The 19,039-nt window shown below is 35.8% G+C and overlaps 1 protein-coding gene across 6 annotated transcripts in view; it reads left to right on the top strand.

Moving 5' to 3' along the window:
- ATP2B1 (ATPase plasma membrane Ca2+ transporting 1) overlaps nucleotides 1-17,722 on the top strand; it is a 121,479-nt gene extending 103,757 nt beyond the window's left edge. For 2 of the 6 annotated variants that reach the window (XM_043880928.1, XM_043880921.1), the window contains exons 16-22: nucleotides 1,201-1,392; nucleotides 1,630-1,843; nucleotides 2,277-2,488; nucleotides 3,898-4,005; nucleotides 5,905-6,087; nucleotides 6,476-6,562; nucleotides 14,446-17,722. In XM_043880928.1, coding sequence (XP_043736863.1) covers nucleotides 1,201-1,392; nucleotides 1,630-1,843; nucleotides 2,277-2,488; nucleotides 3,898-4,005; nucleotides 5,905-6,087; nucleotides 6,476-6,562; nucleotides 14,446-14,757 — 1,308 coding nt within the window. In that variant the 3' untranslated portion in view covers nucleotides 14,758-17,722. Of the gene's footprint in view, nucleotides 1-1,200; nucleotides 1,393-1,629; nucleotides 1,844-2,276; nucleotides 2,489-3,897; nucleotides 4,006-5,904; nucleotides 6,088-6,475; nucleotides 6,630-14,445 lie in introns of all 6 variants that reach the window. The other 4 variants (XM_043880967.1, XM_043880957.1, XM_043880948.1 and 1 more) reach the window with 2 other exon arrangements.
- Nucleotides 17,723-19,039: the final 1,317 nt, after the last annotated feature.

Raw genomic sequence — 19,039 nt, 5'->3', positions numbered from 1 at the left:
GTTTTCAAATCTGCTGCCTACAGGGCAGTCTTGGTTACTGGGAAACAAGTAGAAGAAGAGTACTATACTCAGCAGCACGTGGTACCCTTCAGCCTAAAGTTCTCTGTTGGACCCTCTGTAGTCAGTTAGCAGGCAGTCTCCCGCCAGGTCAGAGGGAGTAGCAAACTGCCCAGTGGTGTGGACTTGGAGAGGGCCTCTGAGGCTCCAGCTGCCTTTTCTTTTACTTTTGTTATTAAAATGTAACACATACAGAAAAGTCTCTCTGTCATAAGTATGCACTGAATGGATTACCCCAAGTAAACAGAACTGTTCTATGCACGGCAAGAAATATATGTTCTATATTCCCATATTCCTCCCCCACACTCTCTCCTAATTACTGCTGTGTCTCTCCACAGAGAGAACCAGTAAGCTGAAGATTGCCTTCGTCTGTTTTTATACTTTGTACATTAGGATTATATATTACATGTTATTTTTGAGTCCATCTTCCTTTATGCATCATTATCGTGAGATTCATCTGTGTGGTTGCATATAGCTGCAGTTCATTCATTTTTATTAATCCACAGCTTAGTCATCCATCCCGTTCCCCTGCTGAGAGACAGTGTTGTTACAGTTTGGACCTTCTAAGTGCTCCTTCAGTGTCTGCAGCAGACTTTCTCCTGTTTTTATTCACGCCTTCACCTCTTCACCCGGTGCCGCAAGTCCTGAGCCTTACTTAGAAGAGTCCTGGGGTGCAGAAAGGCTGCTCCTCTGCTCTCCCTACTGTTGGTTTAGGGTTCAGCTTTCTGGGTCTGCGAGTTTCTTAACTATTTAGTTATCTGCTTTCCAACCTCTTATGATGTTTCTCTTTTCCCACTTTTTTTAGCCTTTGTGAGTTTTTATTTTTTAATTAAAAAAAAATCTTTTCTGTGACTTTTGGAAGGAACATGGGGTAGTGCCTATGTCCATTTCTCTCTCTCTCTTAACCCAAGTTGAACTTTATTGTAAATGTCTCATTTATTATTTTCAGTTTCTACTGAGATGAATGTCTTTCTGAGAGACAGTATCTTAGACTTAACTATATTACCTCCTTTTACAGTAAATGTAAGTCAATAATTATTAAGTATAATAGTAAATGTTTGTTTGTAAAATACATATCCTTTCAAATATTTAAAAGTTGTATGTTAAACAATCAGTCTAATTCACAGAAATTTTCTTTAATAGGGTATCGCTGGAACTGATGTAGCTAAAGAAGCATCTGATATTATTCTCACAGATGACAATTTTACAAGCATTGTTAAAGCAGTTATGTGGGGACGAAACGTCTATGACAGCATCTCAAAATTCCTTCAGTTCCAGCTTACCGTTAATGTAGTAGCAGTGATTGTTGCTTTCACGGGCGCCTGTATTACTCAAGTAGGTTGACAGTTTGTTTATTAAAACTTGCTTATTTTAGAGCACAAACATATATAACCTGCCTTTTTTAAATATTTAAGTATTTAAATAAGTTCAAGCTTCGCATTTTAGGTTAATTAATACAGAAATGTAATTTTTAACTCCTGTACTTTAAGTTTTTAAATAGAAATGGCTTCCTGGGAATTGCTGAATCCCTGGAAAGTTGTGAGTGTCTGTTAAGAAACCTGTCTTTTCTAGGACTCACCACTTAAGGCTGTGCAAATGCTATGGGTAAACCTCATCATGGACACTCTTGCTTCCCTGGCTCTGGCGACCGAACCCCCTACTGAATCTCTCTTGCTTCGGAAACCTTATGGTAGAAATAAGCCTCTCATCTCACGCACAATGATGAAGAATATTTTGGGTCATGCATTCTATCAGCTTGTGGTTGTCTTTACACTCTTGTTTGCTGGTAAGAATTCAATGCCCGATAAAGCTTCAGTTGTTTTAGTTCTGAGCTTACATTGCAGATTTTTCAAGAATGTATGTTATTTTTCTTTCTGGCTCCCCATTTATCTTTAATTTCTTCTGTCAGTGGGTGCCTAGTACGTTTTGAGAGGCAGTGTGATAGTAGCGGGAAGTAAAAAGAGTCCTGATTTCTTATCTTTGGCCCTACCACTAATTTAGATGTGATCTTGAACATGTCACCATAGTTCAGGGGGGCTTCTGACTCCTTCCATGTAAGATGAGAGGGTGATACTGGAGGATCCCAGGTCCCTCACAACTCTTTTTGTGCTGCTGCTTGAGAGCAAAGAAAGGTCTGGCTAGGTTTTATTGCATGCTTCCTTAAAATGTTCAGTTATTTTGTATGATAATTACAAAGCAATAATTTTTCATTCTTTCAGGAGAAAAGTTTTTTGATATTGATAGCGGAAGAAATGCTCCTTTGCATGCTCCTCCATCGGAACATTATACTATCGTTTTTAATACCTTTGTACTGATGCAACTTTTCAACGAGATAAATGCACGGAAAATTCACGGTGAAAGAAATGTGTTTGAAGGAATCTTTAATAATGCCATCTTCTGCACGATTGTTTTAGGCACTTTTGTGGTACAGGTGGGTAATTGTAAAAGAGAGTTTCAAATATGATTATTGTGTGGAGATCTTAGGTGAGCAGGTGACTTATTCCAGAAATTACTTGACCTGAATGTGTCGGCCTTTTATGTATTGCCTTGATGACATCAAAGAAGAATTTTAAATACCACAACTCAAGGGAAAATCTGCCCAATCCTGAAGTTCTGCATGTGAATGAGTATATTAAACTAGGACTCCTTCAGTTGCCCTACTGGTTCTGTGGCTGTGATCCTGCTCACAGCAGTGTTTGCTCACGCTTACTCTGTTTCTGATTATTTATTCTACATTGCTTTTATGAAAACTGTTATAATGTTGATCTTATTTAAGGCCAGTCTTACAGTTAACCACTTAGTCTGCCTAGAGCGATCCCTTAATTGCTTCTAACAATTAATAGCAGTTGTATTTCTACAGTTGAATTCATTATTAAGTAATAAAAGGCTTTGAAATAAGTATTTTAAAATCTACATGATTCTAAATGACTGCATCCTGAGTTGGTATGTGCCAATTTTATATTTTGTAATATTGTCAAAACAAGGCAGAAGAGGAGTGGAGGATGGGGTATGAACAGTGAGGTTGGGAAGGAATAGAAAGGACCAAATTTTGCCGTTTTTATAAAGACCATAATAAGGACAAACTAAGCATCACTTTATGTATGGTAAATTTTATGTAATTATGTGTTATACCTATGTTTTATGTCATCTTGGATTCTGTGGTACTCTTCTATGCAAATGACTGTTAATAGCAGAATCTGGAATCAAAGCAGGTAGGTGAGTGGTGCCTGATCGCATCAGGAGGTCAGTAAGCACAGGAAGGTTTAAAAAGTGAGCTTTTCAGGAATAAAATCAGACAGTGGTGGTGCTAGTTTCAAAATAAAGGTCTAAGCATTTTGAAGCGTTTATTCATTCTACACCTTGGGCACTGTGGATTCTGAAACCCCAAACTCAATTATTTCTGTGCAAACTGTTTCTGTTTTAGCTTTCAATTTTTCTGTCAACTTGAGAGGAACTGTTGCTTGCTTAGTTATTGTATGGTTTCTGGAAGAATTTTATTAGAAAAAAACTATTATTCTTGATACACTAAAATTTTAGTTCCTACTTACTATCAAAGTTAGCTTTATTTTATCTGTTTTTAATATATGGGGATTGCAAAAACATAACTTCTTGTCTCTCTATCAAGCAAGTCTGATAAAACTTAGTTGCTGACATAGACTGATATACCCAGTGCAGTTGATGTAAGTAAGGTATCATTCTTCAGTGCTTTCGTGCGACTCAAAGCATGGTCTGGATCAGCTGTTTTATTCATTACAAGTCCACAATGAGATATAAGGAGCATGGGTCAGAGTATAAGTCAACAACTTCACTAAATAAATTTATTCTTGATTATTCCTCCAGATAATAATTGTGCAGTTTGGTGGAAAACCTTTCAGTTGTTCAGAACTTTCAATAGAACAGTGGCTATGGTCAATATTCCTAGGAATGGGAACGTTACTCTGGGGCCAGGTAAAAAAAAAAATCTCATCACTTTTTGTTCAAACCTAAAAATTTTTTTTTTTTTAATTTCTAGTGTGTATATTCTTTTAATCAATTCTATAACTTGATTCTGGGTCAAGCAAGGACATTCAGATTATTTTTAATGTAGTATTTGCTCTAGTATGTCACTTGGTATTAATTATGATTATGCCTATGCAATAAAACACTAATTTCTTATATAGTCTTTTAACTTGTTTTTTAGAACAAGTTTTACAACTGTTATTAAATGATACATTTAGAACTGCTCAGAATGCTAATATCTATCTTTTGCTCTATGACCTACTTTGCATTTTCAGAATTAATATTTTAATAAAAATATTGTATGCTTTAGCCTTTTTATCATTCTGTTATATAATTTCATAAAAATGTAGCATTAAAAAAGTCTTGAGTTTCAGTTGATATGACGAATGTTTCCATAAAACCCCTGGTGTCTGGAAAAATAGGCCACAAAATGACATTTTAGATGATTTGGATTGAATGACTTTAACAGTGTACATATAAAATACAGTGCCTCAAAAATGAGATGTTCTTCATCTTCACTATGGGTAGCTGACTTGCAGATGTATGTCATTGTTTCTTAAAAGATAAGTGATAACAGTGTGTGTGTTCATTTTAAGTCTAATCACTAGAAAACTGATAGAGAATCTACTAACATTTTCATAAATGCAAGCTAGCACATGTATGTAATTGATGTGAACTAATTTATGGTCATCTTGCAAGTCAGACTAAACATTCAGATTGTACTTAACTCAATCTTTATGTGTTTTTTATCTTTTTCTTGTGTTTCTAGGGCCTGAGGGTTCTCTTCTTACTCATTGTAAAGACCTTTTTTAACTGAGATCTTCTTTTAAGTAGGATCTGTACTAGGTCCACATTTTTTTTCTTTTTTTTTTTTAACTGTTCTAGTTACTTTATAATGTTCCCTCACAGGCAAAGCCAAACCCCTCAACCTCCCCCCACGTCTGGCTATTTTCAAGAAGAGGAAATTCAGTATAGTGTACATGCCTAATAGGCATCAGTAACTGTCTTTGGTTGACATTGTCTATTGATTTTTAGGTGCCATGGTAGAAAGCACTGATTTGTTAAGTCAGGAAACTTAGGGTCTTAGTCACTCCGTGAACAAGTCACTTTCTGTGTCTCTGAACCTGTTTCATCTCTCAAGTGAGGTGGTTGAACTAGAAATTCTCGGAGCAGTTCTGATACTCACTGCATGCCTGTTTCTCCTAACTTCCTTAAGAAATGGCTGTTAACACTTACAAGTTAATACATGTTGGTGGTGTTCTATCTTTTGTGTCTTCTGGAGCATTTGTTCCTGTTTGGTATCATTCTCAATCAGTTTTAATCCAATTTTAAATAGTTATACTTTATGAAAATAAATACATTTAATAAGATCTATTTTCAGGGCAGCCTTGAAGGTTTTCTGAACTTTAGTGTGTTTTTTCCTCATTGAATTCTTAAAGTGCTAATGAAATGTAAACTTTTTTTGCATCGTATTAGATCACCAATTTTCATTTTATTTGAAATAAATATAATTAATATGAGTTTAAGTAAGTCTGTATGTATATGTATATCAAAGCATGGTTGTATAATTCATGGTCTTGAATGTCTTAAATAAAATTTGCAAATATAATCAGGTTATTTTCATTCAGGGAAACGTTTGCCCTTCAAACTTAAATCTTTTGTGTAGCTAACAGAAGAATGTGTTTTGTTCTGAGAAAGAAGGCCTGTGATGGACAAGATTCCATTGCTTCATTGGTAAAGATAGTTGGCTCTTGAGTGCAGCTTTTCATTCCTTTTCTGTGTTGAAGTTGATCAGTTTCATTGTATTTTGACATGGTTTGTTTCTAAGTTCTCTCCCCTGTGTTGTAGCTTATTTCAACAATTCCAACTAGCCGTTTAAAATTCCTCAAAGAAGCTGGTCATGGCACACAGAAGGAGGAAATACCTGAGGAGGAGTTAGCGGAGGATGTGGAAGAGATTGATCACGCTGAGCGGGAGTTACGGCGTGGCCAGATCTTGTGGTTTAGAGGTCTGAACAGAATCCAGACACAGGTATGGGCCTGGTGGAGAGGTAGGAGAGATGATGGGAGCGGGAGCCAAGGGCCTTTGGAGCTGGGGAGGAGGTTTGAATGTGCTCCTTCGCTTCCTTTCTAGCCTCCCCAACCCACAGAACTTACTCTTTTGAAAAATAGTCCTGGTGCCTGGAATGAGTGCAAGTTTAAACTGACCACGAAAGAATGTGTCCGTATGCCCCTAAGCTCCTTTTCTCCTAGCTTTTTTTCCACCCCCTTCATCTCCAAATGCTCCTCTTGCCTATTTATCTGCTCTGTAAAAAGTGCCTTTTTCTTTACTTTTTATATGTTGATAGATGGAATGGTCCTTTCTCTTGTTCTCTCTCTTTCTTGCTGAGCAAGCTGTCACAATCTCTGATTCCTTGCAGATGGATGTAGTGAATGCTTTCCAGAGTGGAAGTTCCATTCAGGGGGCACTAAGGCGGCAACCCTCCATCGCCAGCCAGCATCATGATGTAACAAATATTTCTACCCCTACACATGTAGTGTTTTCCTCTTCTACTGCTTCTACTACTGTGGGGTGTGAGTGTGTGTTCCTAAGTGCATGAAATTAACATTTCCTACTCCACACACCTAACGTTTCTCATTTTCTCCTTAATGTTTAAATTCATTGTTCAGGCTTTTCATAAAGCTTTCTTTTCGTAAAGTGGATTGAGACCTCAAAGTGTTGTCGTTGTTGTCGTTTTATTTCTTAGAGGGCTAGATAACAGGCGGAACAATTGCAACCAAAGATCAGACATGAAATCTTTGTCTCTGCGCTAACTCTGATAGTTAATATGGGGAATAAAACTGTAGCTTAGAATTTGTGAAACTACTATAAATTTTTGAGTATATGCCTTTAAACATGTTCCATTCTGCATGATTCCCAAAAGCATGTGATTTGAAACCGATCTAACAGAACCAAGAAATTGTGTTTTTAAAGCTGAAAATGAACCTAGTGCCTTGACTTGTATCTTGTTCAGTTTAGAAAGTAAGTTGGTACCCTGAAGAAAAGTTCTGAGCGTATACCCAGGTGTTTTTGCCTTCTTAGACTTCCCTGGTGGCTCAGACGGTAAAGCGTCTGCCTCCAATGCGGGAGACCCGGGTTTGATCCCTGGGTCGGGAAGATCCTCTGGAGAAGGAAATGGCAGGCAACCCACTCCAGTACTCTTGTCTGGAAAATCCCATGGATGGAGGAGTGTGGTAGGCTACAGTCCATGGGGTTGCAAAGAGTCAGACACGACTGAGCGACTTCACTCATTTGCCTCCTTAGCCTGGACTTTGTGGGCTTGCTGTGAATTTTTTATTTATTTTGTTTTGAGGTGAATACCCCATAGAAGCTTCTAAGTTCTTTGGTATTTATGTGAGGTTGTTTTTTTTTGTTTTTGTTTTTGTTTTCATTTATACAATCAATTTAAAATTGCTTCCTAGATAAGACATTCTATTGAGTTTTCCAAAGAAGTAGGGAAAATGCATTAAAAGTTTTTTTTATTCAATTTTTTTTTTAAGTTTACTCAGATCTCCCACCACTGCCCACCTCCTACCTCTTGCAGCAACCATTTGTTTTTTTCATATCTGTGAGCTTGGTGTTGTGGGGTTTTTTTTTAGATGTCACATATACATGTAAGAGAAATCATATGTGTCTTTCTCTGTCTGATTTATTTCGTTTAGGATAATAATACTCTCAGGGTTCATCTGTGTTTTCACAAATGTCAAGAATCCCTTCTTTTTTATGGTTAAATACTATTCCTGTGTGTGTCCACCATACTTCGTTTATCCATTCATTCATCAGCAAACACAGTTGTTTCCATTTCATCCTCATAGATGTGAAGTGATACCTCTCTGTGATTTTGACTTGCATTTCTGTGATGATTAGCAATATTGAGCAGGTTTTTATGTACCACTTGGCCATTTACATATATTTTTTTGGGAAACTGGCTGTTCAGATATTTTGGTCATATTTTAATTGGACTATTTGGGGGTTATGTTATTGATTTGTATAGATTTTTATATATATATATTTTTTATTATTTGCCCCATATCAGGTACATAGATTTGCAAATATTTTCTCACATTCTATGAGAACAAAATATTGCCTTTGCATTTTGGTCATGGTTTTCATTGATGCGTAGAAACTTTTCAGTTTGATGTAATCCCACTTGTTTATTTTTCCTTTTATGCTTTTGGTGTCAGATTCAAAAAACTGTCATCAAAACCCATGTCAAGAAGCTTACCATCTATGTTTTTTCTAGGAGCTTTATGGTTTCATGTGTTATGTAAAAGTCGTTGTAATTCTGAGTTCATTTTTGTGTATGATGTAAGATAGTGGTCCAGTTTCATTCTTTGGCATGTGGTTGTCCTGCTTTCCTAATACCATCTCCTGAAGAGACTGACTTTCCCCATTGTATATTCTTGATTCCTTTGTTATAAATTAATTGATCACGAATGCATGGGTTCATTTCTGGGGTCTCTGTTCTCGTCCATTGATCTGTATGTCCATTTTTATACAAACTCATGCCAATATCATACCGTTTTACTTACTATATCTTTGTAATGCAGTTGAAATCAGGGAGTGTGATGCCTCCAGCTTTGTTTTTATTTCTCAAGATTGCCTTGGCTATTCAGGGTCTTTGTGATTCCATACAAATTTTAGGATTGTTTGTTCTATTTCTGTGAAAAATGCCACTGGAATTTTGCTCAGGATTACATTGAATCTGTATTGCTTTGGGTAATATGCACATTTTAACACTATTAATCTTTCCAGCCTATGAATATGGAGTATCTTTTCATTTATTTGTGTCTTCTTCAGTTTCTTTCATTAATGATTTGTAGTTTTCAGTATACAGGTCTTTCACTTCCTTGGTTAAATTTATTCCTAGATACTTTATTATTTTTAATGCAATTGTAAATGAGATTTGTTTTCTTAATTTCCCTTTCATGTAGTTATTAGTGTAAAGAAATATAACAGATTGTTGCATTTTAGTAAACTCTCCAGAAGTCTTACAACCTTTATCATCCTTACTCTGAATTAGCTTGTTGATTCCATGGTGGATTCTTAGTATATTGGAAACATTAAAGATATAAACACACCCACCCCTCATCCGTACCCTCCAGCTCAATGGAGATACCTGATTTGGGCAGTGACTTATCTTTTCCATTTGCTCTTTAGTCAGTAAAAGACTAGAGAGGAATCTAAGGAAACGTTGTTCAGTCGCTTACTTGTGTCCAGCTCTGCAGCCCTGTGGACTTCAGTGCAGCAGGCTTCCCTGTCCCTTCACCATCTTGCAGAGTTGGCTCAAGCTCACACCCACTGGGAAGCCGGGGAGAGGGTAACTTAAGGGGGAAAACAATGCTGCCTAAAAACAAACTGCTCACTCAAGAGTCTACCTGTTCACTGTTGGCCTAAGTAAGTTTCATTTATTATTTTTGACAGTGTTGCACAACAGGCAGAATAGGAACTATCCCCATTGTACAGGTGTGAAAGCTGACTTAGCGTTTACATGACGTGTCCACAGCTAATAAGCAGAGGCAGCGTGATGTCGGACAAAGAGCAGCCAGGTGCTGAAAAGACAAACTGACCCTGCAACTTTAGACACGTTGTATCTTTAGGGTGACTGACTTTAGGCTGTTACATTTACATACGAGGACAGATAGGAATCTTCCTCTTCGAAGTTACCATGCCACCTGCCTGAATGACATGGAATAGGCAGCCGTATGCCTTATGCCTGGGACGGCTGATGTCACTTGCATCCCTCCCTCTTCTGTATTTCACCTGATTCCTGGCTTTCAAGGGCATGTTACCACTCACGCCTTCACCTCCTGCTCTTGCTGTTCACTTGTTGTATTTCATAAACACTGCAAGGCCTACCACATGCTCTGGAACCGCCCGCCTTTATCCTCTAGGGAGAGAAGCAGATGAGGAGATAGGAGTTTCGACATGGTGATGAAACAGTGTTATAACAAGGTCTTCACCCCTCCCTGAGAAGTCAGGGAAAATTACCTAAGGAAATGACCCGCAAGCTGACCCCTTGATAGAATTTGTTGGTTGAGGAAAGCAGATCCCAGCTGATGTAGTTTAAAACTAAAAGAGTAATGAAATGAAGAAGTTGATGAGGCTGGAATGGAAAGTAAGCTTCTATTTATATCCACAAGAAGGAGCCAAACTGAGACTTAACCCTGATATATTTCCTCCCCTCAAAACTGAAAAATTTCAAACTGATAGACAAGTTGAAAGGTTAATCCATACAAAATCCCTTTGCCTGGATTTACCACTTCTTAATGTTTTTATGATGTCTGCTTTATCTTTGTAATATAAATATATACCATTTTATCTAATATATAGTCCATATTTAGATTTCTTCAGTTGCCCCCAAAATGTCATATATTACAGCTTTTTTGATCCTGGATCCAAGAAAGGACATTCAATAGTGTATGTTATGATTCTGTCTCCTTTAACCTGGATCCATTTTCTTTACCTTTATTTTTCATAACATTGATTTTCTTTTTTAAAAATCCAGGCAGATTGTTTTATAAAGTGTCCTACATTCTGAGTTTGATTGTTTACTCTTGATTAGCTTTATGTTAAACTTCTTTTGACAAGTTTTATCTACTAGGTGGTATATATTCTGTTGATTTTTATTTCAGCAAAATTTTAAATAGTTTGCTTTTTTTCACTAGATGTGGTATCATATTAACTGTATTTCTCTGTGTAATTGTGTCCCAGGCTTTATATTAAATATCAAATCAATCACAAGCTCTGTTTTAAATCTTACACACCCACACCTGCTGCAGACTCTTTTCTGATGCACAGCTGTGTATGAAACCTGAGTTCCTGGGTGCAGGTAGCAAGAGTAATGGTGTTAATACATTTCAAGGAAGGTTTAATTTTATCACTGGCTTCCTGCCCTAGTAGGGAATAATCTTAGGAATATCTATGGCAAACTTCTTTGACTCTTTCTTTTAACCTCTTTTATTAATTGGAGTATAGTTAATTTACAATGTTGTGTTAAGTTTCAAGGGTACAGCAGAGTGGTGGTTATACATATATATCCATTCTTTTTCAAATTCTTTTCCATTATTACAAGATATTGAATATAGTCCTCTGTGCTATGCAGTAGGTACTCTTTGGCACTTGACAGAAAATATTTTTCAACCCCTATTCCAGATAATTAAAACATTAGCTATTACACAGGTCTCACTTTGAGAAAATTTGATGTACAAAGACACAACTTTGAAAAGCAACCTAGAATTTTCTTTCCTGTTGCAGAGTATCTTTTACTTTACTACTGAAATTCTTTAATTTATGGTGCACATAGTAAAAGTATGATGACAAATTTCGGAAAAAGTCAGTCTGTTGTAGAAGGTAAAATAGAACTGTCTCCTGTGTACCATGTTTTGGTCAGTAATATTCTTTTCTCCTATCAAAAGTTAGGATTATATTTAAGAAAATGGGTGGTTTAGCATGGTACATGATCTTATTGCTAGGTTTAATGTAGTGTTTACCTTAGTAATCATTTTCAGTTTCCTAAAATTATTTTATTATTATAATAACCATTTCAATGTATTGTTTGCCATATGTGCCTCATGCCTTGGATTTTTTTATTCTTTAAAAATTTTTCTTAACATAGGAATTGTTGAATTTTCCTTAAATAGTGTTGTACATAGTAGGTCTTAATTGCTATTAAAAGAATAGCATTTAAAGACTGGATTAAATAAACAGTAGGGGTTGGATTGTCAAAAATAGGTAATCAGTTTCTGCTTAAACTGATTTCTGGTATTAAAATAATTTTCTATCTACCTACAGTATAATGCATGCAATTGTGCTTTTTCATTACTCAAAATTACTGTTGTACTGTGAGAATTTTACCTATAGAAAGTTATAGAGATGAAAGCAAATATAACTAGCTCAGTGGCATGCCTTAGATGGGGTGCTTTCTTATTTAATGAGTAGGAAGTAAAACAAATCTGTTTCAGTGACCCCCTAGTTAATCTAGATGTTATGTACCTAATATGATAACTGTTTTTTTGAAAATTATATTGCTTTGGAGCATTTCTAAGCTTCCCTTGTTTTGTACTGTGCTGACCTTAATCCTAGGAAATACCTTATTCTAGTAAAGTTAGTTATAAAGTTAATGTCCATATATTCTCTTCTTTCATTGACTTGAAAGAATCTGGAGCTGGGAGTCCAGAAACCTTAGCTCTGAGACTTTCTGGCACTGATTGGGAGTGACCTGGCAAGGCAGCCGCCTGTCTTCAGTCACTCGGTTGGTATTATTTGTAAAGTGGTTGAAATAAACTATCTCAAATATCCTTTCAAGCTTCGATGTTCTAGGATAACATAATAAATTTTGTCAGATAGGGGGAAAAAATTGAAAAACTCAAGTGGAAAGCAGTCTGATTTCAGCTGTCACAGGTGTGTGTCGTTGTCTGTACAGACACACTTGCTGCCCTCACCTGCGTATTACTTTTTACACTCCGCCCCTCCTTGAGCTTTGCTGAAACTCCCGGATCGCTCACTTACACCCATAACTTTCTTCTGAACTCTGAATGTTTTCACTTCAGTTGTCCTGTAGCCCCCCAAATTTAACATGTTTCAGAAATTGATTTATTTTCCCCGTGATTCTTCACTGCTGTCTTCTACCCAGACTGGTCAGAACAAGAGAGACCTCAACTGCTTCTCCAGCTCCATTAGCAATACCAGCAAACAAGTCCAATAAGCAGCAACTTCAGAGTCATGTTAGGCAGCTCAGCACGCACCGGATGGGCTGGCTGGTCCTCCAGCTCGCATTCTCTGTGCCTGCTGGCCACTGACAGTAGTGAACGTGGGGGTGCAGGAATCGCTCCAAGATCTTGGTTTCAATTCCTTTAGTTAAAGTCTCAGAAGTGGGGATCTGGAATAGTCAGATGCACGTAAGTAGAGTAGAATGGGGATTACCAGGGGGAGGGGGAATTGCAAGATGTTGTTCAAGGGGTACAAAGTTTCAGTTATGCAAGATGAATGAGTTCTGGAAGTCTAATATATAGCATGGTGACTCTAGGTAACAATATTGTACTGTATACTGAAATTTGCTAGGAGAGTCCCACCTCAAGTGTTCTCAGCACACACACAGATAATAACTATGTGGGGTAGTGAATATGTTAATTAACTGGATTGTAGTGACTATTTCATGCTGTAGATGTATATCAGGTAGTCTTGTATGCCTTAAATATATGCAGTAAAAAAGTAGGCATAAATTGTTACATTTTTTTAAATAAATTGAAATATCCCTGTGAAGAAATTTATTTTTTGAATACCATTGTTTTATGAGGTGATTTTGGTGTCTTATGACTTTAGTGATCTTTTTTCCTGAAATGTCAGTGTCAGTTTTATCTGGATAGCTGACATTTATAATAAATAATAATAATCCAATTATTTGGATTTTGTCTTTTTTTTTTTAAGTCTTTATGATACTGGATTAATGAGACCCGAGTCTGTATGTGCAGTAATGTATTTAAGTTGATTACTTAGTGACCTCTTTTCTTCCATATAGCAGAATTCTGAGGAGGAAGATGAATTGTTGGGCTGTATGTTTAAGGGTGAAAATGCTAGAACACTTTGTGTCTTCTCCTTGGGAAATTTTTCACAGAAGAACCTCGGAAAGTTTTTTGTTTTATTTTAAATCTGTTCTTTCCAGTGGAGTGTAGTCCATAAAGTTATTTAAGTTTTATTATTATAGAGAAAAACACTAACACTTTATAGACAAATGGCATATACTCAAATATTTATAGCTGTTTAATGGCATTTCATAGATATTTATTTGGGTTTTGTCTTTATTTTTATTTTTTTAATCAAGGGCGTAGTGGGGTAGATGTGAGTTCATTGTGGCATTCAGCTTATATTTGCTTGGCTTTTTCATAGTCGGTGACTCCCTAATTCCTAGCATGATGAGTAGTAACCCTCTGTGCTTGACTTCGTTTAACTTATTTGAATTGTTTTTAAAAATTATATTTCTTTTATTTAAAAAATCAGCTAACGCTTGTGTATGGTTAGTTTTATGTTTGTTTTCTCTTTGATTTTGTTTTCTTAGGGAAAAATATCCTATAAAATGGCTATTAAATTCTTAGCCAGTTGACAATGAGATATTCTTAGTATTACTTTGAATTCTATACCCTTTAATTCTTAGAGTATGTGGTTTTGTTGTTCTGTAGTGTCCTACTAAAATATTCATTTTTTTTACAGTGTATTGCAAGTTCCACTGCATTACATGCAAATATGATTCACTCATCCCTAGCTGTTTGTGGATTCAAACTCATAAATGAACCATTTTTAAATTAAGGAAACAGCGTACTGATATGTTTCTGTGTTTTCTGATATTTACAGATTCGAGTGGTGAATGCATTTCGTAGTTCTTTATATGAAGGGTTAGAAAAACCGGAATCAAGAAGTTCAATTCACAACTTTATGACACATCCTGAGTTTAGGATAGAAGATTCAGAGCCTCATATTCCCCTTATTGATGACACTGATGCTGAAGATGATGCTCCTACAAAGCGTAACTCCAGTCCTCCACCCTCTCCCAACAAAAATAACAATGCTGTTGACAGCGGGATTTACCTTACAATAGAAATGAACAAGTCTGCTACCTCTTCATCCCCAGGAAGCCCACTACATAGTTTGGAAACGTCACTCTGATTGTAAGCTGAATGTTAACACACTAGCTGCATTGTAAAGAAACAAATTGAAACTGGGTCTTTTCACATATTGTGACGGACAAGATAGTATTCTTGTCTCTGGACTTCAACAGAAGACACACTTGTACGAATGTAGATTTATTTTTTTAAAAAAAAAAAGCAAAGCTTTCTGCCAGACTGAGGGTGCTTTTTGGGGGGTGGGAGAAATGAACTGACAGATAAACAGTAACTCAGCTAAGTCGACCTGTGGATCATCAGTAGAACCTAAGAATGGTCCTGAACAGTATATTAGCAAAATTTTAGTTGATCTCAATCCTTGATGGGAGAGAGGGAGGAGTAAAGCTGGGCAAGCAAGCAAAGAGCCCTGGATCATTGAATTGATGCTTTAATTTCTGCTGTTGGCTGTTAATAATTTGGATTATTTATGTTTATAAATGATGCAGATCTGTTTACAAGGTTTGTAGATAATTTTTTTGTTCCTGTTCATAGATGGGACGCTTCCTTATAACTGATGCAGAGATAAAATTAGTCCTTCAAATACTGCTGTATTTTCAGGAAAAAAAAAGGGGGGGGGGGTGTTTCTATTGAAACTGTACTAAATTTTTGCCTACAATTTACCTTGTTAAATACTGTAGATAAATTGCTAATACTAATAGCCAAATAGATAACACTAATGCTTTGTTTAAAAAAAAAAACAACAAAAAAAACAAAACAAAAAAAAACATGAGCAGTGGTGTTCTAATGAAGTTATGGCATCTGTCTTAATTAGTTTCTTAAATACATTTACTACTTAATGGTTTTGAAACAACTGTTTAATTTTTAAAATTTTTGAAAACTTGCTAATAACCTTTGTTCAGAATTTAGTAGATTGTTTAATGCAGGACATCAACAACATAATGAAAGATGCTTGAAATGCTTTTGTTATTTCAGGCAAATCAAATTAAATGAAACTATCAAACTACAAGAGAATTTTAGTCCTTTTTGTTTTTGTCTAAACATGTTAGTTCAGTGATGTCTTGGTGAACTGTGAGTGAACTGTATTGATTTTATTTTTTTCTAATAAATCCTTAGAAATCTTCATAGAGCATGAGGGCTGTTGGCATTTTGAAAAAGGTTAATAAGTAGAAGCATACATGTTTTCCTTTTGTTTTTGAAACTTGTTTGTAAACATAAATAAATATGCCCTTTTATTAAATAAATACACCGCAATTTTTTTTAAAAAGAACTTTCAGCTTCTTTACTCAATTCTGCCTATGTGATAAATCGGTCTGTTCTCTTTAACTGCAATTGGAATAAATTTCAAGATGGTAACAGCCCCATGAGGTACCCTCTTTAATTCCTTGGTGGCAATCTACTAGAACCAGATTAAGAAAATCATTGCAGTTTGACATGTTCTTCATAGAGTTTATTTAGTTGGCCTAAAATAGTCTCAGAGTTTAAAAAAATAATAATAGCAACCGCCATTGTCTCTGACACATTTGTTTTCATTCTTAAGTGGCCAAATAACAAATTAGTTAAAATGATAATGTGAAAAGATGGGAAAGGCCCTAAAAATATATATTTAGATGTGTTACTTAACCATATGCTGGAATGCCTGTCTCTAAGCCAGTTGGATTTTTTAAGTCTTTATTTCTTTTGTCTGCCTTCTCCCGCCTTTGGCCTCTGTCTTTACCATTTAGGAACTGGCACTGTTTAGGGCCCAGATTTCACCAGATACACAATCCTCAGGCTGACATAAAGTTTACGAGGACTACTACAACATCTGAAAATGCTGACCCAGCAAAGAAACATTTAGTTGATGGTGCTTGATATTTTTGGTGGGTGGGGGAGAATCTTTTTCTCTCCATCAATCCTTCGCAGTTATCCTCTGCAAGACTTAGAAACACATTGGCTCTGTCAGCATTTGTAGTTGTACGTTACTCATCAGGTATTTAGAGTGAATCATACTGTAAAAAGAGGTAGCATGATATGCTGGAAAGCGTACTAGGCTAGGAATCAAGACCTGGTTTCTAGTCTGGGTTTTGCTATTAATGTGCTGCATGACCTTGGGAAAATCATCTCCCCTACACGAGGGTGGTGGACTAGACTATCTTGACGAACCCTTTTCAACTCTAAAAATTTATCCTATCAACTGGAGAGCCTACAAGGCATAGGGAATAGAGAAAACGGAAGCGTTTTCAGTTTTCTTTTTTATTTTGGTTATGCTTAAATATGAATGTAATTACCAAAAGATATAGAAGTGCATGTGCTTTGGAGGGTTTGTATTGAGCTTTTACAGTATTCATTTTTCAACTCAAGGCAATGGCTTTTTACACCAACTCTAATCCATAAACGGGTCTTACGACATCCATGAAGTAGTAGCAAGACATGCTTAGTGTGTATTTCTCTCTTTGAGACACTGTAATTTCTACCAGAAATTTCCAGAGCATTATGTAAGTAGGAAAAAATGCAAGCAAGCTGTTAAAGATCTTGGATCCCATTATATAGTATGTATAGCTGAAATCAGCATCTGTAATTCAATCACTTTTTCTCTTTTATCCTCTAACCAAAAAATTGTTTAATTTTGCATCCCAAATGTTTTTAATCTTTGTATATTTTTTAAAAATCTTTTTCTCCTCATCATTGCCTTTTTTGTGGTTGTAAATAGACTTACTTGCACTTTGAAGATGAGTTACTCCTTGTCATCTTATAAATATGTGATATGGTAATTTTCATAACAGATGTCAGTTTTGAACCAAGAAATGGCAATTTGTTTATAAGAAAAAAAACTGGCTTCATTTCTGTGAAACTGCTCTTTGAAAATTTCTTTTTACACGTGTAAGCCAACTGGGATACCGTGATGGTGTTGATTTCTTCCGACGATGCTTACCATCTATTTTAGCCACTGAGCCTTTTATTATTTGTCTCTTTGTAAAGTTTATTTGTCTTAACTCATTTAATAAATATACTGTTTATCTGTTTCTGAATGGGGACTGACTGAACTTTTTGAATATTTAAGTTAATCTGAACATCATATTTTGAAATTACTTTTTTCTACTTGAAATTTTAAAAATCTAATTGAGAATTCTGTAATGTACTAGAAATGTTACAGTTCTGTTACAGTGAATCAGTGTCCTAATATGCATGATCCTGTCCCTAGAATGAACGTGGGTATGTTGTCCATTCTCTCATGCCCACCGTCTTCGATCTTTGTAGCTGGAGTTAATTTCTGCAGTCCAGGGGGAAGTAAAGTTTTGGTTTTAGAAAAGATTATATTTTCACATTAACCTATAAGACCTGATTTTTTTCATTAACTAATCCAAACTTGTCAATAGCAATTATCTGAAGTTTATGGTAACAACATTAATCAATTTGCTCTCTGCTGGTATTGTTATAATAAATTTTTAACATAAATTAGCAACTTTGAACTACTGAGAAAACTTTGAATGGTTATGAATACTATACTTTTCCATTAGTAAATATTATTCAATTAATGAGTATATGAGTACCATATTTGTGAGGAGAGTTTTTTTTCCACTTTGTCAAGTTCAATTCTGTAAGTGTACTAAGTAGTAGGATTGAATTTTGAATGAAATCCCTTTGTAAAATTCACTGAATAAGGAAAGTTTCTGTAAGTTTGTGTTTATTGACATGTTTTTTTCTTGCCTGTGTCTGTAGGGAGCTCCTGTGTTAGACGACAGCTGCTCTCTTTCTTCTGCCACCCTAGGACCCTAATGTCCAGATCCCACATTGACTTTTACCTTTTCCAGTTAGTGTTACATTCCCTTGTAGACCAAAAAATTTTATTAGTGTAATGATACTACCTAACTAAAAGCTATCTTAGAAAGATCCTTGAAAATTTTTTTTAGATGAGGCATTATAAAAATACCATAAAGAGTGTTCCATGCTGGAAGCGGAGTCTTGGTTGTGTTCCTATACTTCTCAGCAGTACATCAGTGCAAAAGGAAATGTCCTTCTGTCATTTGTAAGGTGGCTTTGTCTCAAACTCTCAATAATTTACTTCTCCTTTTTGTCTTAAGAATGACTTCTTTAACGTTTTCCCTATTCATTAGAAAAATGCTTCTGCTAACAGATGAATATACTAAATACAGGCATGTTTAAGCTGTATTCTCTGAATTCAGTGTCATTATTAAACTGGTTAACATTAGTGGTTCCAAAGTAGGAAATTAAAGGAGGAAATAGACCTATGTGCTTATACAGAATCAGTCTTTGGCCCAACTTTCTTAACCCACACTATATCCTAGGAAAACAAGTTTCCAAGGCAGTATTACATTAATCTGGCT

Source organism: Cervus elaphus, chromosome 3, assembly GCF_910594005.1.
Source record: "Cervus elaphus chromosome 3, mCerEla1.1, whole genome shotgun sequence".
Taxonomy (NCBI): Eukaryota; Metazoa; Chordata; class Mammalia; order Artiodactyla; family Cervidae; genus Cervus; species Cervus elaphus.
The sequence above is the reverse complement of the archived record's forward strand: the minus strand, read 5'-3'. Positions and strand labels throughout refer to the sequence as shown.